The 25,037-nt window shown below is 39.6% G+C and overlaps 1 protein-coding gene across 8 annotated transcripts in view; it reads left to right on the forward strand.

The window, feature by feature from the left end:
- Positions 1–21,747: 21,747 nt before the first annotated feature.
- The window catches only part of NARS2 (asparaginyl-tRNA synthetase 2, mitochondrial), a 135,384-nt gene continuing 132,094 nt past the window's right edge, over positions 21,748–25,037 (forward strand). For all 8 annotated transcript variants that reach the window (XM_025419528.3, XM_025419522.3, XM_049098723.1 and 5 more), the window contains exon 1: positions 21,748–22,144. In XM_025419528.3, the coding sequence (XP_025275313.1) occupies positions 22,004–22,144 (141 nt within the window). In that variant the 5' untranslated portion in view covers positions 21,748–22,003. The remainder of the gene's footprint in view (positions 22,145–25,037) is intronic.

Consider the following 25,037-nt stretch of genomic DNA (forward strand, 5'->3'; position numbering starts at 1 on the left):
ACTAGTACATTTGTTCTACAAAATTTCCTAAATTCTGGATTAGGCTTGTTTCTTCCTCGTGGTTTTATTTCATCTGTTCCTCTCATTCCCATATTTCCTGTAAACTAACATTTTTTTCTAGAGCAAAGACTGATTGGCAAACCATGGCCAACAGGCCAAATCTAGCCCATAGCTTCTTTCTGTAATTCCTGAAAGCTAAAAGCTTTGTATTTCTAAAGTGTTTTAAAAACAAATAAACAAGGAAGACAATATGCAATAAAGACTATGGCCCGAAAAGCCTAAAATATTTCTATCTGGCTTTTTGCAAAACAAGTTTGCCTACCCCTGATCTAAAGACTCGATCATGGGGACCTGGGTGGCTCAGTAAGCACTGGACTCTTGATTTTGCCTCAGGTCATGGTCTCAGGGTCGTGAGATGGAGCCCAGCATCAAGTGCAGCATTGGGCTCCCCACTCAGCAGGGAGTCTGCTTGAGATTCCTTCCCCCTGCCCCTCCCCCTGCTCATTCTCTCCCTCTCAAATAAATAAATCTTTTTTAAAAGAATCAAATTTAAGTTTTATTTGTTATATATTTGTAATGATGCTTCAGATAGTACTCTATATATGCATAAATTTTCTGCTGCATGACATCAGGAGGCTTATAATGTTTCATTGTCACATTTTTAGTGACGCTAGGGTTAATCAGTGATTTCAGAGCTGTCAGCCTGATCCATTCTTTACAAAGTTCCCTCACAATATTTCTCCTGTTTTAGCACCCATTGATGATTGTTGTCTAGATATTTCATTAGAGAGTATAAAATAATTATTTTCCAATTCTATAATTCCCTTTGCACTTTTTAGTTGGAATTCTTCAACACAGAATAACTTTTCCCTTATTAATAATTTGATTACCTTGAAACACAGTTCAGAAAAGTCAGGACAATTGCTTCTTTATTTCTTGTTCTTTACCAATTTTCAGAATAATAAATTGGTGTCCTAACAATCTCCAGAGGTGGCCATAGGACTTTGGGGGATGTTTGTTGTTGCTTTTTTTTTTTTTAACATATATGATGTTTATGATTACTTGGAGGTTTATGCATTTGGTGTGTTTCCAAAAATTTATTTTTGATGCACAAAGTGTCCCAACTTTGGTAGCCCCTGAAAATTGTTTTCCTTTTTTTTTTTTAAAAAAAAAGATTTTATTTATTCATTCATGAGAGATACAGAGAGAGAGAAGGGCAGAGACACAGGCAGAGGGAGAAGCAGGCTCCATGCAGAGAGCCCAACATGGGACTCGATCCCGGTTCTCCAGGATCATGCCCTGGGCTGAAGGCCACGCTAAACTGCTGAGCCACCCGGGCTGCCCTGAAAGTTGTTTTCTGTACTCTTTTGACAAGACCTCATCAGTGTTTGATAGCTTCATTGCTCTTTTGGCACAACAAGCCATCCCATTCTGTATATTTCCTGCCTCAGCCCTGGAACTGATAATTTTTCCAAGAAGTCATAGTTCTATTGATGGTTCCAATCAGGTTTTGCCACCTCCATCCCACTCACATAGCTTGTCAATGTCACCAAAGTCTCCATATTTCTAAATCCAATAGTCATTTATCAGTTCCCATCTGACCTGACCTATCTGGCTTCTGATACGGTTAGTAACTCCCTACTTCTGAAAATGATTTTTTTAAAGATTTTATTGATTTATTCCTGGGAGAGAGGCAGAGACAGAGAGAAAGGGAGAAACAGGCCCCATGCAGGGAGCCTGATGTAGGACTCAATCCTGAAACTCTGGGATTACACCCTGAGCTGAAGGCAGACACTCAACCGCTGAGCCACCCAGGTGCCCCATGAAAATGATTTTTTTACTTGGTTTCCAAAAACATTACACTCTCCTGATCTTTTCTCTTTCTGTATGGCCCTCTACTCAGTCCCCTTGCTGGTTCTTCTTCCTTTCCCCAACCTCTCAATATTGGCTGCCCCAGTGCTCAGTCCTTGAAACTTTTTTTGTTTTTACCTACACTGACTTTCTTTGAGTTGTTATCATTTTATGATTTTAGATATACCTATGTGTCAGTTATCCCCAAAGTTATCTGCAACCTAAATGAATTCCCTGAATTCCAGACTTACATGTCCAACTGTCTACTAAAGATCTCTCATACTTAACATATCTAAAAGCAAGCTCCTAATCTTGCCAACTCCCACCCCAACAAGAACTTACTTCTCCCACAGTCTTCTTCATCTTGCTACATGGCAACTTTATCATTCCCTCACTCAGTTCAAATCCTGGATGTTGTCCTTGACACCTTCCTCACACCCCACATCCAGATAGATACCTCAGGAAATCCTGTCAGCTCACTTCAAAATATATCCAGAATCAGAACACTTCTTAAGACCTCTGCTACAACCCCGTGCAAACCACTATTATTTCTCTTCTGGATTACTGCAGTAACCTCCTAACTGCTCTTTCAGTCACTGCCCTTGCCCCTCCCCCTTTGACCTATTTTCAATACAGTAGCCATTTGGTTTTGCTTATACGTAAGTCAAATGATGTTACCCTCCCTGTTGAAAACCTTCAAATAGTTCCCCAACTTACCCAAAGTAAAAACAAAAGTCCATCTTTCAACTTACAAATCCCTATGTCTCATGGCTCCTGATTAGCTTTCTGGCCTCATATCTCTCTTTCTGCCCACCTCACTCCAGCTTCAGACCTGTTTGTTGTGCTTCGAACCCACCAGGCATGCTCCCTGCACTTGCTTTTCCCTCTACCTAGAAACTTCTTCCTTCAAATATCCTCAGAGCTTACTCCTCATCTTCTTCAGATATTACCTTCTCAACAAGATCTTATTCCCTGGCCACTCTATTTAAAATGTAATTCTCCTTCAATATTCCCTGTCTCCTTTCCCTGATTTCATTCTTCTATACGGCACTAAAATAATCTAACACATCATATGATTTACTTTGTTATATGTTTACTGTCTGTCTCTACTACTAGAAGGTATGCTTTATGAAGGCAGGGATTTTTGTCTAATTTGTTCACTGCTGCATCCATAGGACCTGTAAGAGTGCCTGGCTCATAATATCTTGTAAATAAGTGGGTGGATAGAATTGTTGAGAGGATTAAATGACATAATACATCTAAACCCCTTCGCACAATAAATTGTACCTATTGGTTTTAACATTGTTATAATGAACCATTCTATTTACTGTGTATGAATCCACTTATTTAAATCAATAGTGACTTTTCAGAAAAGGAGAAAGGGTCAGTATAGGACTATAAGACTATTTCTTTCTGGGCTACACATTTGTAGCTCAACATCTATACCTCTTGCATGTGTTATTATGAGGATACTTAATAGGCTCTTTCAGAGAGCTTTAGTTTTTCTATAGAAGGCTGTCCAGGGGGAGTGTTAAGATGGAAGAGTAATAGAGGGAATATGAGTTTACCTCGTCCCTTGAACACAGCTAGATTAATATCAAATCATTTTTTGAATAACTAGAAAATTGATTGGAGGATTAAGAAAATAATCTGCACAGTTGGAGGGAGAGAACATGGCAGATGCAAGGTTCAGAGATGTGAATTGGGGGAGAGAAAACCTGGGATGCCTCAAAGGGGAGGGAACCCTTTTTGCAGAGTGAAGTCAGGGAGAAGAGGGAAAGAGTGGGAGAGGGAGCAATGCACAAGGTTTGTGCAAGACACCATGGTGTGAAGATCCCCTGGGTCACACTAGGAGAGAACAAATGTTTCCCTTCCTGGAGTACATTTGGAAGAGGGTATATTGCCTCTCTAGGGGCAAAAGGCCCACTGGGTGTCATTGAGTGGCTGCTCAACAGCAGAGGACAGAAGCGCACACAGAGGACAAATAACCTGGTTGCAGCTTTTTGCTGCGCTTCATCATAAACTCTGGGCCCTAATGCAGGTGTGTGACTGTTTTCCTGGAACAGAATGGTGCTGGGCACAGTGCTTCAAGGCTCTCCTCTAGGGGAAAGGAGCAGGTCTGTGTCTTGCAATGTCCTTTAAGATTTGGAGTTTTGAATCCCAACTACCAGCCAGAGATAAAACACAGGAGAACTGTGGTTCCAGACATGAGGATGGCTTGGTCATAGTTTGAGGGCAGGGATCTGATGAAAGCCTGGGACACAGGAGGGGAGATTATTCACTTTTCCGTGAGGGCATCCTAAACATCAGTGACCAGGAGTTCTCATACCCGCAGAGAGAGGGTGCGGTGGTGTCACCCTATCTTCCATGCACACTGCCCCCTGCCCACCCACTGCCACCAGCACAGTGGGACTACAAAAAGAAACACAGTGCCTCCAGTGGAGGCTGGAGTCCCTTACACCAAACCCCACCCGCCTGTGCCTGGCAGGGACATTTTTACTAGGGCAGGTGTGAGCCAGTGAGACAGGCCTTTCCTTCAGAAGACCAACACAAGCCCCCAAATGTACCAAGTCTACTGATCACAAAGTGCTCCAGCACCAGCTTCAATTCTGCTTCAGTTCTGGTGGAAACAGGACCAGGCTTTCTTTTCTTTTTTATCTTCTCTTCTTTTTTTCTTTGGAATCAGGCTTATAGGATTTTGTTTATTTCCTTCTCTCATTTTTTGGATCAAGGTTCTTTTTTTCTTTTCTTTTTTTCCTCTTTTCTTTTTCTTTGGAATCAGACTTATGGTTTTTTGTTGATCTGCTTGCTTTTTTCCTTTTCCTTAATGGATCAACTTTTTTTTTTTTTTTTTTTTAAATCAGGCTTGTCTTAACAAATAAAGCAAAATTAGTTAAAGGTCCAAACACTCCTCACTGCAAGCAAGGAGGAACTCTACAAGGACTGACCTATGGGAACGAGCAGTGAAAATACAACAGCAGAATGCACATAGCATACACCAGAAATACTGCCCAAAGCAACAGGCTCTGGATGGTGTATGATGACTACTACTTCTACTTCTACTTCTACTACTATTTCTTCTTCTTCTCTCCTCCTTATCCTTCTCCTCCTCCTTCTTCTCCTCTCCTCCCCCTAACCATCTCTCCATTTTTTTTTTTTAAGATTTATTTATTTATTCATGAGAGACACAGAGAGAGAGGCAGAGACACAGACAGAGGGAGAAGCAGGCTCCATGCAGGCTCCATGCAGGGAGCCCGACGTGGGACTCAATCCTGGGTCTCCGGGATCATGCCCCGGTCTAAAGGTGGCGCTAAACTGCTGAGCCACCAGGGCTGCCCCCACCCCTTCTTCTTAATGGCATCATCTTTATTTATTTATTTTTTTGGTATTTATTTATTTATTTATTTGGAGACCAGGAGTGTGTGTGTGTGATTGGAGGGGAGCAGTAGCAGAGGGAGAGGGAGAGAGAGAATCTTAAGCAGGCTCCACACCCAGCACAGAGCCCAGCATGGCTTGATCTCACGCCCCTGAGATCATGACCTGAGCTGAAATCAAGAGTCAGATGCTTAACTGAAATATCCCTTCTTAATACAGTATTACACTCAGGAGCAGGAAACATAACAAGCTTTCATAACATACAAAAGACAGAAACCTCAACATAATGACAAGATTGAGGAATTCTCCCCAAAAGAAGGATCAAGACGAAATCACATCCAGAGATTTGCTCAAAACAGATATCTCTAATATATCTTTAAAATAATTTAGAACAACAGTCATAAGAATACTAGCTGGGCAGGCACCTCGGTGGCTCGGTCAATTAAGCATCTGCCTTCAGCTTGAGTCATGATCCCACGGTCCTGGGATCCAGTCTCACATTGGGCTCCCTTCTCAGCAGGGAGTCAGCTTCTCCCTCTGCCCCCTCTCCCCACTCATGCTCTTTTTTTGTTCATCTGTCTCTCTCTCTCTCAAACAAATAAATAAAATCTAAAAAAAAAAAAAATACTGGGCTTGAACGATGCATAGAAGACACCAAAGAAATGCTGGCTGATGAGATACAAGACCTAGAAACTAATCAGGCCAAAATAAAAATGCTATAACTGAGATGCAAAACTGACTAGATGTAATCACAATAAGGACAGAAGAAGCAGGGGATTGAATAGGTGATATAGAAGATGAAATTATGGAAAATAGTGAAGCCAAAAAGAAGGAAAAAAGAACTGTTAGATCACGAATGTAGACTTAGGGAGCTCAGCAATTCCACAAAGCACAATGATATCCGTACCACAGGAGTCCCAGAAGAAAAAGAGCAGGAAAAGGGACAGAAGATTCAACTGAACAAAGTATAGCTGAGAACTTCCCTGATCTAGGGAAAGAAATGGAAATTCAAGTCCAAAAGGCACAGGGAACTCTTCTCAAAACCAACAGAAACATGTCAGCACCAAGGCATATCATAGTGAAACTTGTAAAATACAAAAATAAAGAGAATTCTGAAAGCAGCTAAGGACCAAAGGTTCTTAACCTACAAGTGTAGACACATAGGTTAGCAGCAGACCTATCCACAGAAACTTGACAAGCCAGAAAGCAGAGGCATGATATATACAACACACTGAATGGGAAAAATATGCAGCCAAGAATACTATATTCAGCAAGGCTGTCATTCAGAATAGAAAGAGAGATAGTTTCCAAGATAACCAAAAACTAAAGGAGTTTATGACCACTGAACCAGCTCTGGGAGAAATATTAAAGGGGAACTTTGAGCAGTAAAGAGATACCAAAAACTACAAAGACTAGAAAGGAATAAAGACAATCTATAGGAACAGCAACTTTACAGGTAATACAATGGCACTAAATTCAAATCTACCAATAATTACTCTGAATGTAAATGGACTAAATGGTCCAATCAGAAGACATAGGTTATCAGAATGGATTAAAAAAAAAAAAAACCAGACCCATCAATATGCTGCTTACAAGAGACTCCTTTGAGACCCAAAGACACCTGAAGGCTAAAAATGAGGGGGTGGAGAACCATCTTTCATGCTAGTGGACATCGAAAGAAAGCTGGAGTAGCCATACTTTTGTCAGACAAACTAGATTTTAAACCAAAGACTGTAATAAGAGATGAAGAAGGGCATCATCTCTTAATAAAGGGGTCTATCCAACAAGAAGATCTAACAATTGTATATATTTATGCCCCAACTTGGAAGCAGCCAAATATATGAATCAATTAATAACAAACTGAACTCAATGATAATAACACAATAATAGTAGGGGACTTTAACACCCCACTTACAGCAATGGACAGATCATCTCAACAGAAGATCAACAAGGAAACAAGGGCTTTGATTGACACACTGGACCAGATGGACTTCACAGATACTCAGAGCATGTCATCCTAAAGTGGCAGAATACAAATTCTTTTCAAATGTACTTGGGACATTCTCCAGAATTGATCACATACTGGGTCACATATCAGGCTTCAACATGTACAAAAAGGTTGAGACCATACCATGCATATTTTCAGAACACAATGCTATGAAACTTGAAGTAAACCACAAAAAAATAAATAAATAAAAATAAATAAATAAATTTGGAAAGACCATAGATTCATGGAGGTTAAAGAACATACTACTAACGAATGAATGGGTTAACCAGGAAATTACAGAAAAAATTAAAAAAACACATGGAAGTAAATGAAAATGAAGACACAACAGTCCAAAACTTTTGGGATGCAGCAGAGGCACTCCTAAGGGGGAAGTATATAGCAATACAGGCTAACCTCAAGAAGCAAGGAAAGAAAAAAAAAAAAAAAAAAAAAAAAAAAAAAAAAAAAAAAAAAAAAAAAAAAAAAAGAAGCAAGGAAAGTCTCAAATACACAATCTAATCTTACACCTAAAGGAGCTGGAAAAAGAAGAGCAAACGAGCCTTAAGCCAGCAAAAGAAAGGAAATAATTAAGATTAGAGAAGTAAATGACATAGAAATTTTTAAAAACCAGAACATATTAACAAAACTAGGACCTGATATTTTGAAAGAATTAACAAAATTGATAAACTCCTAGCCAAACTTTTCCAAAAGAAAAGAAAAAGGACCCAAATATATAAAATCATGAATGAAAGAGGAGAGCTCACAACCAACATCAGATCACAACAGAAATACAAACAATTATAAGAGAATATTATGAGCAATTATATGCCAATAGATTGGGAAATCTGGAAGAAATGGATAAATTCCTAGAAACAAGAAGAAATATAAAATTTGAACAGACATAACCAGCAAAGAAATTGAATCAGTAATAAAAATAATTTCCCAAAAACAACAACAGTCCAAGGCCAAATCTAACAGTACATTAAAGAGATTATTCACCATGATCAAATGGGATTTACCCCTGGGCCACAGGGGTTCAATATCCACAAATCAATCAACATGATACACCACATTAATAAAAGAAAGGAGAAGAACCATATGATCCTCTCAGTAGATGCAGAAAAAGCATTTGACAAAATACAGCATCCTTTCTTGAAAAAAAACCCTCAAGAAAGTAGGGATAGGAGGAACATACCTCAATGTCATAAAGGCCATATACAAAAGACCCACAACTAATATCCTCAGCGGGGAAAAACTGAGAGCTTTTCCCCTAAGGTCAGGAACACAACACAGATGTCCACTTTCATGACTGTTGAGTCCCACCCTCAACAATTAGACATTGAAAAGAAATAAAGGCACCCAAATCAGGAAAAAAGAAGTCAAACTTTCACTCTTACCAGATGACAGGATATTCTGTATAGAAAACCTGAAAGACTCCACCAAAAAAATTGCTAGAACTGATACATGAATTCAGCAAAGTTGTGGGATATAAAATTAATGTACAGAAATCTGTTGCATTTCTATATACTAAAAATGAAGCAGCAGAAAGAGAAATCAAGGAATGGATCCCATTTACATCTGCACCCCAAACCATAATATACCTAGGAATAAACCAAACCAAAGAGGTAGAAAATCTGTGCTCTGATACAACACTTATGAAAGAAATTGAAGAAGACACAAAGAAATGGGAAAAGATGCCATGCTCATGGATTAGAAGAACAAATATTGTTAAAATGTCTGTACTACCCGAAGCAATCCACACATTCAATACAATCCTGATCAAATAACACCAGCATTTTTCACAGACCTAGAACAAACAATCCTAAAATTTGCATGGAATCAGAAAAGACCCCAAATACCAAAGTAATGTTGAAAAAGAAAAGAAAAGCATAAAGCATCACAATCCCAGACATCAAGCTGTATACAAAGCTGTAATCATCGAGACAGTATGGTACTGACACAAAAACAGACACATAGATCAGTGGATCAGAATAGAGAACACAGAACACAGAAATGGATCCACAACACTATGATCAACTAATCTTTGACAGAGCAGTAAAGAATATTCAATGGAGAAAAGACATTCTCTTCAACAAATGGTGTAGGGAAAACTGGACAGCTACATGGGGAAGAATGAAACTGGACCACTTTCTTACACTACATATAAAAATAAATTCAAAATGAATGAAAGACCTAAATGTAAGGCAGGAAATCATCATCAAAATCCTAGAGGGGAACACAGGCAACAACCTCTTTGACCTCAGCTGCAGCAACTTCTTACTAGACATGTCTCCTAAGGCAAGGGAAACAAGAACAAAAATGAACTATTGGGACTTCATTGAGATAAAAGCTTCACACAGTGAAAGAAACAATCAACAAAATTAAAAGACAACTGATGGAATGGCAGAAGATATTTGCAAATGACATATCAGATAAAGGGCTAGTATCCAGAATATATAAAGAATTCATCAAAATCAACAACCAAAAAATAAATAATCCAGTTAAGAAATAAGCAGAAGGCATGAACAGACATTTATCCAAAGAAGACATCCAGATGGCCAACAGACACATGAAAATATGCTCAGCATCACTCATCATTAGGGAATTACAAATCAAAACCACAATGATACCATCTCACACCTGTCAGAATGGTTAAAATTAACAACTCAGGAAACAACAAATGTTGATGAGGATGTGGAGAAAGGGGAGTTGCTGGGAATGGAAACTGGTGCAACCACCCTGGAAAATAGTATGGAAATCCCTCAAAAAATTTAAAAATAGAGCTACCCTACGATCCAGCAATTGCGCTCTAGGTATTCATCCAAAGGATACAAAAATGCTGATTCAAAGGAGCACATGCACCTCAGTGTCTACAGCAGCATTATCAACAATAGCCAAATCATGGAAAGCACCCATAAAGAAGATATGGGAAATATATATATTATATATATATAATGGAATATATATGTATATAATGGAATACACACACATATATATAATGTAATTTTATTCAGCCATCAAAAAGAATGAAACCTGTCCATTTGCAACAATGTGGATGGAACTAGAGAGTATTATGCTAAGCAAAATCAAAGAAAGACAAATATCATGATTTCACTCATAGGTGGAATTTAAAAAGCGAAGCAGATGAACATAGGGGAAGGGAAGGAAAAACAAAATAAGAAAAAACAGAGAGGGAGGGGAAACCATAAGAGACTCTTAACTATAAAGAACAAACTGGGGGGTTGCTAGAGGGGAGAAGGGTAAGGATACACTAAATAGGTGATGGGTATTAAGAAGGGCACTTGTTGTGATGAGCACTGGGTGTTATATGTAAGTGATGAATCACTAAATTCTACTCCTGAATACTACACCATAAATTAACAAACTTGAATTTAAAGTTAAAAAATTTAAATTAAAAAAGAAGACCATCCAGAGAATAATCTTTTTGAAATCTTTAAATGTTATTACAAAGTCTCCTTTCCCAGTATGCCTGGCTCAGTTGGAAGAGCATGCAACTCTTGATCTCAGGATTGTGAGTTTGAGCCTCAAATTGGGTAAAGAGATTACTTAAAAAAATAAATAAACTTAAAAAAAAAAGATGCAAACAACAACAAAATCTCCTTTCCCCAAGTTTTTAATAGATAAAAAAGTGAGAACAAGACTTTCCTCAGGCTCATATTTTATTTGTTAACTTCTAGCCTCTCAGTGGGATGAAAGTTCATTAATTGCAATTCTGTTTCTGCTACAGAAAGCGAGAGCACATAATAAGTAGTCCTTTCAGGTTCTACTGGTTTCCTAATGAGGAAAAGATGATGAATGCTAACCTGGATTTCTTTTTTTATTTTGTTTTTAAGGATATTTTTTGTTGCCAATGTGTTACATTTTGGCTAAATTGTAGGTTAAATTGGCTTTGTTTTTTATCAACTTTTTAAAATTAATTGACATATAATATTGCATCAGTTTTAGGTGTACAGCATAATGGTTTGATGAATATACATATTGCGAAATGATTACAATAAGTTTAGTTAACATCCAGGGATCCCTGGGTGGCGCAGCGGTTTGGCGCCTGTCTTTGGCGCAGGGCATGATCCTGGAGACCCAGGATCGAATCCCACGTTGGGCTCCTGGTGCATGGAGCCTGCTTCTCCCTCTGCTTGTGTCTCTGCCTCTCTCTCTCTCTCTCTCTGTGACTATCATAAATTAAAAAAAAAAAAATTAAAAAAAAATAACATCCATCACTGCATGTAGGTACAATTTCTTTCTTGTGATAAGAACTTTTAAGATTTACTCTCTTAGCTACTTTCAAATACACAATATAGTATTGTTAACTATAGTTGTCATGTGCATGTTATATCCCTAGGATTTATTTATCTTACAGCAGAAGGGGTTAACATTTAAATTGGTGGAATAAGAAAAGCAAATGGCTGTCTCCAATGTGAGTAGGCATTATCCAATCCATTCAGGGCTTGAATAGAACAAAAAGGCAGAGGAAGGCTGAATTGCTTCTCTGCCTGACTGAATGAGCTGGGACATCCATCTTCTCCTGCCCTCCTGCACTCCTGGTTCTCAGGCCTTGAGACCTGGACTGGTATCTACACCATAGGGTCTCTGGCTGTTAGATTTCCAAATTATACCACTGACCTTCCTTGGTCTCCAGCTTGAAGAGGACAGATCATGGGACTTCTCAGGATCCATATTTACATGAGCTACTATATATATATATATATATATATATATATATATATACACACACACACACACATTATATATACATATACATATACATTATATATACATATATATAATATGTAAAAACTCACTAACTCATTCACTCACTAAGTAATTCACTAATTCATTCAAGGTTCTCTAGAGGAATAACAAATAGAAAACATCTATCATATCACAGTAATACAGTAGCGCTAACTACTGGCAGGATGCCTCAGTTCCTTGGCATGTGGTCATCTTTATAGAGCTAGTTGAGTATCTTTATGACATAGTACCTGGTAGCCCCTAGAGCAATTGATCCAAGAGAAGAAGCTGGAAGAGATGGGTGTTTTTTATGACTTACCTTCAGAAGTCACACACTAAGATTTTTGCTGTATTCTTTTGGTTATATGGACAAATCTTGTGTGACTAATGTGGAGAGGACTCTACAATGGAGGTGAGGTCATTGGGGCCGTTTTAGAGACTGGCAACCACAACCAGTCACTCAAAATGTAAACTAAACTATGTAATTTTATTGGATTCCAACCAAATTGATACATAATAACTGTTTTTTTTTAATAGGCTCCACACCCAATGTAGGGCTTGAACTCATAACCCTGAGATTAAGGGTTACATGCTCTACCAAATGAGCCAGCCAAGTGTCACAAATATTAAACACTTTAAATGGGGACGGCATCAACAGCTTTTTTGTTTTAACATTTTACTCATTTATTTGAGAGAGAGAGAGCACGAGCTAGGGGGGAGGGATAAGCAGCCTCCATGCTGAGTGCAGAGCCCAATGTGGTGCTCTATTCTAGAACCCCAAGATCATGATCTGAGGCAATATAAAGAGTTGGATGTTTAATCAACCAAGCTACTCAGGTGCCCTGAATCAACAGCTTTCTAATGCAATTTGTGATTAATGTGTGTGTACACACACACCGTGTATGAATATATGCACATATATATCTCATACTCCTTTGATATATATTATGCTCTAGTAAGGAATGTTAAATTGCTTAATCTAATATATTGGAAAATAAATTTTACATTTTTATATCTGTCAATGCACATGATTCTGAATATAAACCCTGAGAAGAGGAGAATAAATCAGTTCTCAGTAAAAGTTATATCATCAGTCTTCTTGCTACTATTCATAGGGGGTGGTGGAGCTCGAGAAAGTTTTGCTAGAAATCTATGAAAGGAAATATCCAGGTCCCTGAATGTTCATGCATTACTATTCTTGAGGTATAGTCTACTTGCCATCCTTGTTTTAACACACATTTCACAAGCCCCTTTTATTGGGAGTACAAAACAGTTTACCACGGCATCAATATATTTTTTTTTCCTGTTTGAAAAGCCAGGGCATAAGCACATCTCCTTTTGGGGTCTTTAAGTGTTTACATAATTATTCATTTTAGACAAATGGTGAGTGCTGATTCTCCTACGAATTCCAGGAACACATATCTTCCAGACTCTTTATCGTAAGGAAAAAAATTTCCTTAGAATTTGCATTTTTTAAGCAGGGCTATTCTTTTCCAAAGAGATCACTCTTTATTCATGACATTATGTACCTATATCTATCTGACCATAGATCCTGGGGTGGCAGGGTAGTAATCCCTCAGAAGTCTCAGGGAGCTTTCTTAAATGAAAAAGTATTTCTCAGAAGTCTATAGAAAATATCATGCTTAATATCAACAGCATACAAAGGGTGGGGCAGTGGGAATGATCTGCCCAAGGTGCAAGCACTTAGGAGGTGTACACTATAGAAAATTTAAAAACAATAGTAAAATGCACCAAAAACCCATCTGCTTTTTATTTTCAGTTATAAACCAAAACTATCCATGATAAGGCACTCCTCTGTGGGGAAAAAAAAAAAACCCAAAAAACTAAACATTTGTGGAGTTTTACTCTTTGGAAACATTTATTCTTCATATGTAACATATTTGGAAACTTTGTGAGGGGAAATTGCCCATTCTTTTCACTCTCACTTCATCAGTGGAAAGTGCTGCAAAAATGTAGGCACAAATGTAGGTATTGGCTGTGAAAAATGTTCCCAGACAAGATGGAGTGCTCATTATGAAGCTGTGTGGGCATTAAAGAAATTTTGAAAAGCTAACTTCATTCTTTGAAGTTCTGTGTGATCAAAGAGAAAATATGAGTATAGGAGGATCAGCTCAGATTGTATTGTCTCCTACGTGTAATTTTTCTTTTCTGAGTTATCTGGTTTTCTGGCGTGAAACCTTAGAGGTTGATTATGCACAGAAATATTTGCAAGCAGCCAGAATCAGCTTCAAACAATTTAAAGTGGAGTTCCAAGCCTTAAGGTTGTTCCCTTAAGATTACCACATAGAGATGTGTAGAAAAGGCCATTAACCATAAACCAAAAAATAAAGGGGGTAGGGTGGGGGGCAGGGTATATAAAGAAAATAAACATTTGAATTTTAAAAAAATCAGTTTTTAAAGAAGAACAGTAACAAGAATGACAAAAGATGTTGGTCTTACATTGCCCAAATAAATCAAAAAGGGTAATTTCGAGTGTCAATAATTTTCTTCAAGAACTAGACACAATTTCTAAAGCAAAGGATCAAATAATGTCAAGGTTTGCTATCATTCAGCCATTTCTTCACAATATACCATGGTATAGACAACCCACAAGAGTGAGTGAAGATATTTGCAATACTTATAACTGAGAAGAGCTTATATCTAAATTATATATGTAAGAACTTGTATAGATTAATTGGAAAATAAATGACAAAAAAAGGCTAATCCATAGAAAAATAGACCAAAGATTTAGTGAATTCACTAAAGAAAACCCAGTTAAAATAAACATTGAAAGATGCTTGACGAGGAATGATAATTGAGGAGACGCAAAGCAAATTGCGAGGAGAGATTACTACACCTCCACCAATGCAGCTAAATTTAAAAGTCTGATGAGAGGGATGCCCAGGTGGCTCAGTGGTTGAGTGTCTGCCTTTGGTTCAGGGCGTGATCCTGGGGTCCTAGGATTGAGTCTTGCATCAGGCTCCCCGCAGGGAACCTACTTCTCCTGCTGCCTCTCTGTATGTCTCTCATGGATAAATAAAATCTTTTTAAAAATGCAAAAAAAAAAACCACAACCAAAAATCCATCAACAGAATGGATAAATAATTGTGTTATAGTCATAAAATGGGATATCATACAATAATGAAAATAAACAGTTTATAGGCAATGACATAGCTGATTCTCACAAAAATATTATTAAGCAAAAGAGTTCATAAACTAACACATACTGCGTGATTCTGTTTACATGAAGTTCAAAAACAGAGGAAACTAAATTATAATGTCCAGACTGAATACTGAGATGGTGGTAAAATTATAAAGAAAACCAAAGCAAAGATTACCAAGGTCAGGAGAATAGGAAACTTGTGCTTGCCAAGGGGTATGGACTGGGCTAGAAGAGTCCTAGGAATGTTCTTTTTCTTGATCTGGATGGTGGGTTAGATAGGTATTCATTTTATAATCATTCATTAACTACACATTTATATTTTATATATTTTTCTGTTATTTGCATCATAACTAAAAACATTTTTTTAAAGATTTATTTATTCATGAGAGACACAGAGAGAGGCAGAGACACAGGCAGAGGGAGAAGTAGGCTCCTCACAGGGAGCCTGGTGCGGGACTCCATCCTGGATCCTGGGATCAGGCCCTGAGCTGAAGGCAGATGCTCAACTGGCTGAGCCACCCAGGCGTCCCATCACAAAAACAAAACATTTTTTAAGTCTCCTTTTATCCTCAGCAATGAGAACTCAGGCTATTACTACATACCAAATTGCCAAATAATAAGACATAAAAATTTGTATGCTTTACACATTAACCTCTTTGCAGAGGATGTTACAATTTATTTTCAAGCCCAATTTCAGAAATGCAAACATTTACCAATGAGCCAACCAATTAACAAGTATCAAACTCCAGAAGTAATTTTAAAATAATTAAAATTTGTAGTAACCTATCTAGTAGCCAATTGTGTCCAGTCTCTCCTAAATCTAAATTTTAACGGGTGGTAAAAACCTTAGCCACTCCTGGGAATAAGTATGTTTTCTTTCATCTGCGGTATAGTCACAGAGCATTATAGAAATCTATTTTTTAAAGTTTCCAGATTTTTCCAAACATACAGACACTAAAACCAGGTGGATGAGATCGAGATCCGTATCTCAAAATGGGCATGAGGAAAAGCAGCTAGGTACATAAAATAACATTAAAGATATTTTTGAAACAAATTGTTGGTCTTATTTCTAGGAATTTATTCTGCAGGTATGAATTCCTGCATACATAATATGTGAATAAAATAGTCAGTGTAGATTGCATTGATGCCCCCAGCAGAGACAGCTGAAGAAGAAGCTCCTTCTTCAATCCTGGGGTCATGCTCCAGCCACTGCGCAGCGGTGCCTCCCAACCCTAAATGTGGAAGATGGCTTGGACTGCAGGTGGTTTTGTTACAGTTTCTTTGAAAATACATTGGGAGTTTAATAATAGTAGAGCAGTAGTAGTACAGCATAAGGAAAGAAGTTCAAGTCTCAGAGGGCTTCCTGAAAGCAAAAGGAAGAAACCAGGGAAAGGATGAGACCCAACTATGAAGCCAGAAGTGTTTTTCAAAGTGATTCTGAGTCATCAGACAGGAGACCCAGGAATTTGCATTTTAATAAGAAAGCTGGAGATTCTGATACATTGAAGAATTGCACCTAAAAGAAATGTATACAAAATAGGAATCATCTTGAGCTTTCTACTTTGGGAATTAAAGAGAATGGGCTGGTAACATTTAGTGGATTCCTTAACTCTAAAACTCATAAATGATGGGGAGCATTCAGTCAGATATGACACTCATTTCTCTACCACAGAATTCACAAGACGCTACAGTTAATAGTGTTAACAGCCCTGTGAAGGAAGTTTAGAGTTTAAGTGACTTTCTAAAGATTCCACAGTTAGGCGGCCACAGATGAGATTTAAACTAGGACTGCTGATTGCCAGGCGAGTGCTCTTTTCCACTATGTTATTGACAATGATGGGTGTTACCGTTGAAATGGAATTTTGAGGAAAAGAGGAAAAAGAATAAAGAACGTACAATCTTTAAAAACACTGAGATACTCTTTCTTACCCAACATTGGTAAAAATTCAAAAGTCTGAGTCTCTCCGTTGTCACTAAAGGTATGGAACTCTGAGAATCCTTGTAAGCTTGTTGGAGGATGTATAAATTACAATCTTCAGCTGGGAGAACATTTTGTCAGTACCCAGCAGAGCTGAAGATGTGTAGCTTCTGTACCTGAGGCATATGATGCAGAGAGACTTTGATGTGTCCAGTCTACTTTTTGCAGTAGTCTTATAATGAAGGGCTGATCCAGTTCTGTGGGTCTTGAAGCTTATTATAATAATATAGGAGGGTTTTTTTAAAGAAAATAATACAGAATTACAAATATTACGGTAAATATTTACTTAGAATGAGAGAAGTTACAAGAAATTTCTAGAACTTTGGAAATTCATGCCCCTCTCTTCTGAGTTCCTTAAGAAATGCTTCCTGATTGCTTCCCTTCTTATTTTACAACTCCCAGCAGCACCTCGCATTGGGGGGAGGTAGGGGCCAGGGACAGGGAGACACATAAATGCAAATGAGGGGCTCTGAGTTTACCTTTCATTAGCTTCATGGTAAATCCGCCACTGTTTATAATAGAAAACGTTGAAAGCGCCCAAATAACCTTTAGAATGAGAATGAATTAATTGTGGTATAGTCATATAACAGAATATTACAAAGAATGAACTGCAGCTACATGGATATATGTCAAAAAGTAAATTTGAGTTGCAGAATAATTTATGGAGTAAGATACCATTAACTTAAAATTTAAAATATGCAAAACAATACAAGAGACTATAGATATATGCATATTATATATACATATATGTATGTGCACATATGTGTGTATTATATATAATTGTGTGTGTGTATAACTAAAGTATAAAAACATGGAAAGAAATGAAAAACATTGAATTCTGGATAGTGGTTACCTCCATCCAAGACGAAAAGAGGGGAATGGGATTGCAGAGAAGTACAAAGGAGATCCATTTCCTGGAAAGAGAAAGATCTCTAAGAGGACAAAATATTAAGCAACATTATTGTTTGTCTACAACAAACCTAGACGTTAGCTACCAGGTTTTATTGCATTATTTTCTAAACGCTTCTATATGTAGGAAATAGTTCACATGTTTTATGAACAAAAAAAGTCTCTGTACTAACCAGGGAAATATAATGCTTTAATTCTAGCAGCAGACTTGATGCCTCTATTTTAATATTTAATTTATATTTTTATTGAGGTATATGTAAGTAAAATGCACAAATCTTAAGTTTACAGCTCAAGGAATGTTTACATATCTGGTACAGGTAAGGCCACCAAGATCACAATAGAGAACATTGCCAACTCTCTTTAGGACATTCAATTCCCCTTTCCCTGGCTAATATTCATCCTCTGGCTTCAGCTTAGATGTCACTTCCTCCAGGAAAACTGCCTTACTCCCCCAGCGTTTGGTTACTACTGCTCTTCTGTGCTTTTTCCTTTACCTGATCATTTACTTGTCAGCTTTTCTTTCTAGATTATGAGCTGCTTTTCTGAAGGTTCCAAAGTACACATGCAATTTCTTGTTCTGTTTTGTGCCTTCGCCTTTCCATTTTTCAAGTTAAATTGTACTCACCAACTTTAGCTTCTTCAGAGAAACTCAGGATCCTTTACAATATTCACCCATTCCCTGTCTACACCAAATATCTCCATAATTTCTGCATCAGGTACTATGTTCCTCTATGTTTTGAGGTCATAACCTTGGTATCAAGTTTTGGGTGTTGAGAGTTTCATGAGTGGACTCAAGCGTAATGAAAACCCTGAACACAGAGTTGTATTTTATGACCACATGGAGTATCAGAGTAATGCCTGCCTTTTAGAAGCCAGGAAGCTTTGCAAGTGAAGCTGAAACCTGTCGTGCTGAGCCTGATTAAAACCTTCTCTAAAGCTGACAACTAATGCTAACGGTGTTCATCGCCTAGACCTGTATTATCAAAAGGTAACAATAAGGACGTTTCACTTCTGTTCCTCACTCCAGGGTGCCTCAGGGGACTCCCAGAATCATAGACTGGTAGGCATGCTGAAGAAGGCAAGTCCTCTCTATGTTGTAGGGGGAGCAAGTGAAGAGTACTTTAATCGCTGGAGTAATAAGTGGAGAAGAAAATGGACTCTGGTGCCAGACTGCCGTGTAACTTGGAACCAGCTCAAAACCTCTCCAAGCTTCAGTTTCTCCTTTGGAAATGGAGGGTGGTGATGCTAACCCTACTTCAGAGGCTATTGTGAAGATTGAGTTAATACATGAAAACTTCCTGGCATGGAGTAAGCATTCTACAGCACTAGCAACCATTAGTACCAATATAGTAATGTATTAATTGTGAAAAGATTACTCTGGCTACTGTCTAATGAATCTAAAAAGTGTCATTCCAACATTGAAAACAAAAACAAGAAAACGTAATTTGATATAGCACAAGATACATAGGAGTGTTTTGGAACTTAGCACCAGAGGCACAAATGCTATAGTCAACTTGCATTGTATTTATTTTTATTTAACCTACTGCTAGTTTTCAGTTTCACCCACTGGTTTCCCTTGTCTTCATCAAACTAGTGGACACTGGTCCCCTGCTTAAAAATTAATTAACACTTTGGCTTAAACCAGCTGTAGATGAGAGAGTAAAGGAAGTCAGGATCACTGTGGTAAGGACCACAGTTCTTAAAATACACATTGAGGGGAAAGGAGTGGTGAACGAAGGCAAGACAGAAAAACAGCCTGGGTAGGAAATGAGCCAATTGGTCACCATTTTTCATCCCTTGGACAAGGTAGGCATAGTCAACACATTAATGCTGTGATCATCTTCTTCCCAGATTTTGTAGCCAATACAGCAAAGTCATACTTATTTTTTTGTTGTTGTTAAAGTCCCAAAGCTACATAATTCTGAAGGTATTTGGACATGCCCATTTTTTAAAAAATTTATTTAAGTAATCTCTATACCCTATGTGGAGCTCGAACTCATGACCCCAAGATCAAGAGTTGCATGATCCTATTGAGCCAGCCAGGTGCCCCTCCATATTTCTCTTTGAGAGTTTCAAGAAGTGCCCGAGAACTATGGTATTTTAGTGGGAGATATTTTTTAGTCTATCTTGAGAACAATTTTACAATGCTTCCAGGCTGTTGCCCTCCTAGTAACCTTTCCTGCTCACCTTCTCATAGGAAATATTCTTTTTTACATCCCAGCACTGCAAAATTCTGAGCTTCCTCAAAAACTCCATTTATTTCCTTCCCTAGACTACTACTTCACTTGGCTCATATATTTGTGTGTACTTATTGGTTTATTTTTTTTTTAAGATTTTATTTATTTATTCATGAGAGACACACAGAGAGAGAGGGGGAGAAGGCAAGGGCAGAAGCAAGCTCCATGTAGGGAGCCCAACGTGGGACCCCATCCCAGAACCCCAGGATCAGGCCCTGAGCTGAAGGCAGCGCTAAACCTCTGAGCCACCCGGGCTGCCCAACTTATTGGTTTATGTTGCATTAATCTGTTTTGTTGTCATTCCCCATGTCTAGACAAGGAGCTTCTTGGTGGAAGGGATCATGATTTTACTTCCCACCTTGAGATACTCTATTTACAGTTTAGTGGATGGAGCCAGAATTTCTGAGGTTAAATATCACATTTATAGGTTGTATTTTATCTTCTTGAACAAGTCATTTCACTTTCCTGTGCCCAACTTCCTGTATCTGTAAAATGGGCATAATAGTAGCAGCAACTTTAAGTTGCTAGATGGAAAAACCTTTTCCTGATTGTCAGTGAATTACAGGATTTTTTTTTTTTTTTTTCGATTTGGGAGGGAGTGGTGGATACATTTAAAAGGGTCACTGTTTCCAGGTCAAACCAAAGCAGGTAACTGTGTTGGAAAAAAAAGAAAGACTTGAAGATTCCAACAGGCAATGCCCAACATTCCCTTCAGTGTCTCTCCAACATCTTCTCATTGCAGTACTGCCTTCCCCGATTTGCATATACAAAGACTCTTCAGGGGTCAGAGGGCTCCCTTCTCCAGCAAGCCATCTCTGGCATCCCACGTTGAGGCTCCGCCAGAGAACTGATCACCCTTTTATGCACTTGTCTGTTTAGATACCGTATAACTATGACGAGCAAGGATCTCTGTCTTGTCTTTCCTTGCGCTCAGAACTCAGGAATGACTAACATCCTCAGGCTCATGTTCTCAACAACTAAGTCTCCTGGAGGCTTTCCTTCAGCATCAGTCACTCCTTACCTCTCAGCGCCTCTCGGCATCACCTGGAAGCGTTAGACATTAAGGCCTCTTAGGGGATCCCTGGGAGGCTCGGTGGCTTAGCGCCTGCCTTTGGCCCAGGGCGCGATCCTGGAGACCCGGGATCGAGTCCCACGCCCGGCTCCCTGCATGGAGCCTGCTTCTCCCTCTGCCTGTGTCTCTGCCTCTCTCTCTCTCTCTATCATGAATAAATAAATAAAATCTTAAAAAAAAAATACTCAGACCTCTTAGACCGGGTCCCTCGCGTGGAGCGCTCCCCTTTTGCCCCAGCAAGAACACTTAGAGCCGGAATGCCTTAGCTCCGCCCCCTCTGGGCCTCAGGCCCCGCCCCCTCCGCGCTCGGCCCGCCCCCGTCTCTGGCCCGCCTTCTCCAGAAACCCGAGTCCCCAGTGCGCACGCTCCTTCTCAACCCGCTCGTAGCGTGATGACGTGGACGCTGGCGTGTGACGTAGCGGGGCGGCCGCGCGCGTTTCGGCTCGGGGAGGCGGTCGCGGCTGTGGGTTCCGAGCCCAGGCGCGACCGTGAGGCTTTCGGGCGCGCGCCGCTGTGCTCTCACTCGGCCCGGTCCGGGGAGGGGCGGAGGGGGAGGGGGAGCTGGAGCCGCGGGGGTGGGGGGCGTGGGGCGCCCTGAGCGCAGCGCTGCAGCGGGGGACCCGGGAGGTTCGCGGTAGGCAAGGTCCGCGCGCGCCGGGAGAGGCCCGGGGGCGGCCGCGCGATGTTCGGGGCGCGGTTCCTGGCCCGAGCCCTGCGCTCCTGCTCCTCAGCTCCCTGCCCGGGACACAGACCTCCGGCCCGGCTGAGCGTGCGGGACGCTCTCGGGGCCCAGAGCACGAGTGGGGAGCGCGTTAAGGTGCAGGTTGGTGTCCGGGAAGGGGGTGGGGCTTCCTTCTTTAGGGACTTAAACGGCACCTGCAGGGTCAGACAGAATGACAGGCAGGGGAAGGAGAAAACGTAGGGAAAAAGAAAAACTCTGTAATTCACTGACCATCATGGAAAGGTTTGCCATCTAGCAGCTTAAAGTTGCTGCTGCTGCTGCTGCTGTGCCCATTTTACAGATGCGGGAAGTTGGGCACAGGGAAGTGAAATGACTTGCTCAGGGATGTACAGGCGGTCGCGTACGTTCACGTTGGTCTCCCTTCCTTGCCTACCGTTACTTTTTTTCTTCTTTTCTTTTCTTTTCTTTTCTTTTCTTTTCTTTTCTTTTCTTTTCTTTTCTTTTCTTTTCTTTTCTTTCTTTTTTGCAAAACTGTCGGGATGCCTGTGAAGTGCTGGAACTTTGCCTTCACCGGTACCGGGACATCACCTGTGAGCTCGCTGGTCGTACAGCGGAGTGGACGTACGGGCCTCTGTGCCTGTATCCCTGGTAATGCAGGTGCACAGTCAGCAGTGGCTGCTTTGACACTGTGTTTCGTCCGACTCGGTATTCACACACGTCTGTCTGGCAGTAGTAAATGTTTGTTCGACTGAACAACGGATTTTATTCCACTTTTGACCATCCCAAGGCCTAAAAATGGGGGTTTGCATATAATAATGTACGTTTAATGAGTTAGGAGACAAAAGTAGAGTGTAGTAGTTTGAAACTCTGGAGTCAGGCTGCCTGGATTCAAATCTGGCCCTTAGTGCCTCCTCATTAATAAAAGGCGCGTCTCCTATGTGTTCTGAACCTGTTTCCTTCTTGTAGCATAAAGCTTTAGCCTTAAACGCAGAGAGTCCTGAAGATTAAATGAGTTGGTAGGTATTGAGACATTCAGGACAGTGGCCCGCAGTCAATAAGTGTGGGCTGCTATTACTTCTCTTATTATTATCATTTGGAACAGCTCCACATAGAAGATTTTCCCTCAACGGAGTAGACTAGCCAAGGTGATTTGATCATTTCTTATAGGTTGCTGAAACACTGATGAAGTCATTTTCGTTTTCCTTGGATATCCTTGATTTTTAGCAGTAGGACACCTCTGTGTTTCTTTTGAGTTTGATATTTTTTTTTCCATGATCCAAATCAAAACCTTTTCTTGCATTCACCTATTCATTTGACATATATACATTAATAATCCCTGCTGAGTGGTAATCTAGAAAGGATTCAAAGATAAAAACCTACTGCTCAGGTTAGAGGCTTTCATTTTAATACTGTGCAGTCTAAGACGGTAGCTACCTGCCGTTTGTGGTGCTGAGCCCTTGAAATGCAGCTAGTCTAAATTGAAGGGTAACTGTAAATGTAAAATACACCAATTTTGGAAAACAAAAGAATAAAATACCTCAATATATATTTATGCTGATTACCTGTAGATAACATTTGGGGCATAATGGGTTAAATAAAATATTAAAATTAATTTTACCTGTTTACTTTTAGTGTGACCACTAAAACTTGGAAAATTACATATGTGGCTCACATTCTACTTGTGGGTCAGTCCTGGTCTAATGGCTAAGACAAGTAATTGGGGCAATGTGATACGTATTGGTGGCATAAAAAATTCTGAGAAAATAGAGATGTCCTTTACTATGTCAGGTCAAGGAAGACTGCTTGTATTATGTGACGTTTCACTTGAGTCCTGAGGACTGGGGATAGGGTGAAGATAGCGTTCCCTAGAATTTTGATAATAATATGACCTTTGAGCTAAGAACTATATTTGAGGGGGATCCCTGGGTGGCTCAGCGGTTTGGCGCCTGCCTTTGGCCCAGGGCGTGATCCTGGAGTCCCGGGATCGAGTCCCGGGTCGGGCTCCCGGTGCATGGAGCCTGCTTCTCCCTCCTCCTGTGTCTCTGCCTCTCTCTTTCTCTCTCTCTCTATGTCTATCATAAATAAATAAATCTTTAAAAAAAGAATTATATTTGAATTCTAGCTCTACTACTTGGGAACTGTGATTTTAATTATTTAGAGAGGTTATCTTAACTTCTATAAATATATTCTTCATCTCTAAAATGGCAATCACTTCATCAAGTTCTTGTGAGAAATAAGTAGTAAAATATTTATAAAGGGCTTAGAACAAAAGCACGTTTTTAAATGGTGCTTCACAAATGTTACCTTTTACCAACAAGTGAAAAGACAGTGATGCCTTAGGAATTACTGTTGGTTGAACAGCTGCCTTCAGGGAAGTGTGGGGAGATGAAACCAGAAAGATGGGCACACTGAGTTGTGAAACGCCCTGTATAGGAGACTGAGGCAATTACACTTTATTCAGTTAGCCCTAGAAAAAGTTCAAGGGTTTTCTGGTAGACTTGGTTTCAAATGGGACTTTATGGTAACCAGCAGTGTGACCTTCAACAAATTACTTAACTTCTCTGAGTCCAGGTTCTTGTAAGACAGGTTATAATGATAATCCACTGAGCTGTTGTGAGGAAGGGATGAGAGATTATATGAAAAAGGTAGTAAAACACTTGTCCCATAGTAGATTTCTAGTGCATGGTAGATATTCTTTTCACTGAAAAACATTAATGGACTATTTGCTGTGTGCTTGACAATGGCCTTCAAAGCAACTAAAGCATAGTTCCTAAACTTTGAAATTATTATGGACATGCAAGTAAGTAATAGCAGAGTTTCACTAGCATTGTCTGTAGGGTATGGTGGGAACACACAGGGTCTATATAGTTTTTCCAAGTAGAATCCTCTCCCTTTTCCCAAGTGTGTCTGATAGTTAATCAGACACCATCAGTTGTTTCACAGTTGTTCACTGTTTGCTAGAAGTATATTCTCTCTTCTGTGCTAGTTAAGTTGGATCTGATCTGTGAGAACTGGTTTTAAGGTCTACCAGAAG

The sequence above is a fragment of the Canis lupus genome, chromosome 21 (assembly GCF_003254725.2).
Source record: "Canis lupus dingo isolate Sandy chromosome 21, ASM325472v2, whole genome shotgun sequence".
NCBI lineage: Eukaryota > Metazoa > Chordata > Mammalia > Carnivora > Canidae > Canis > Canis lupus.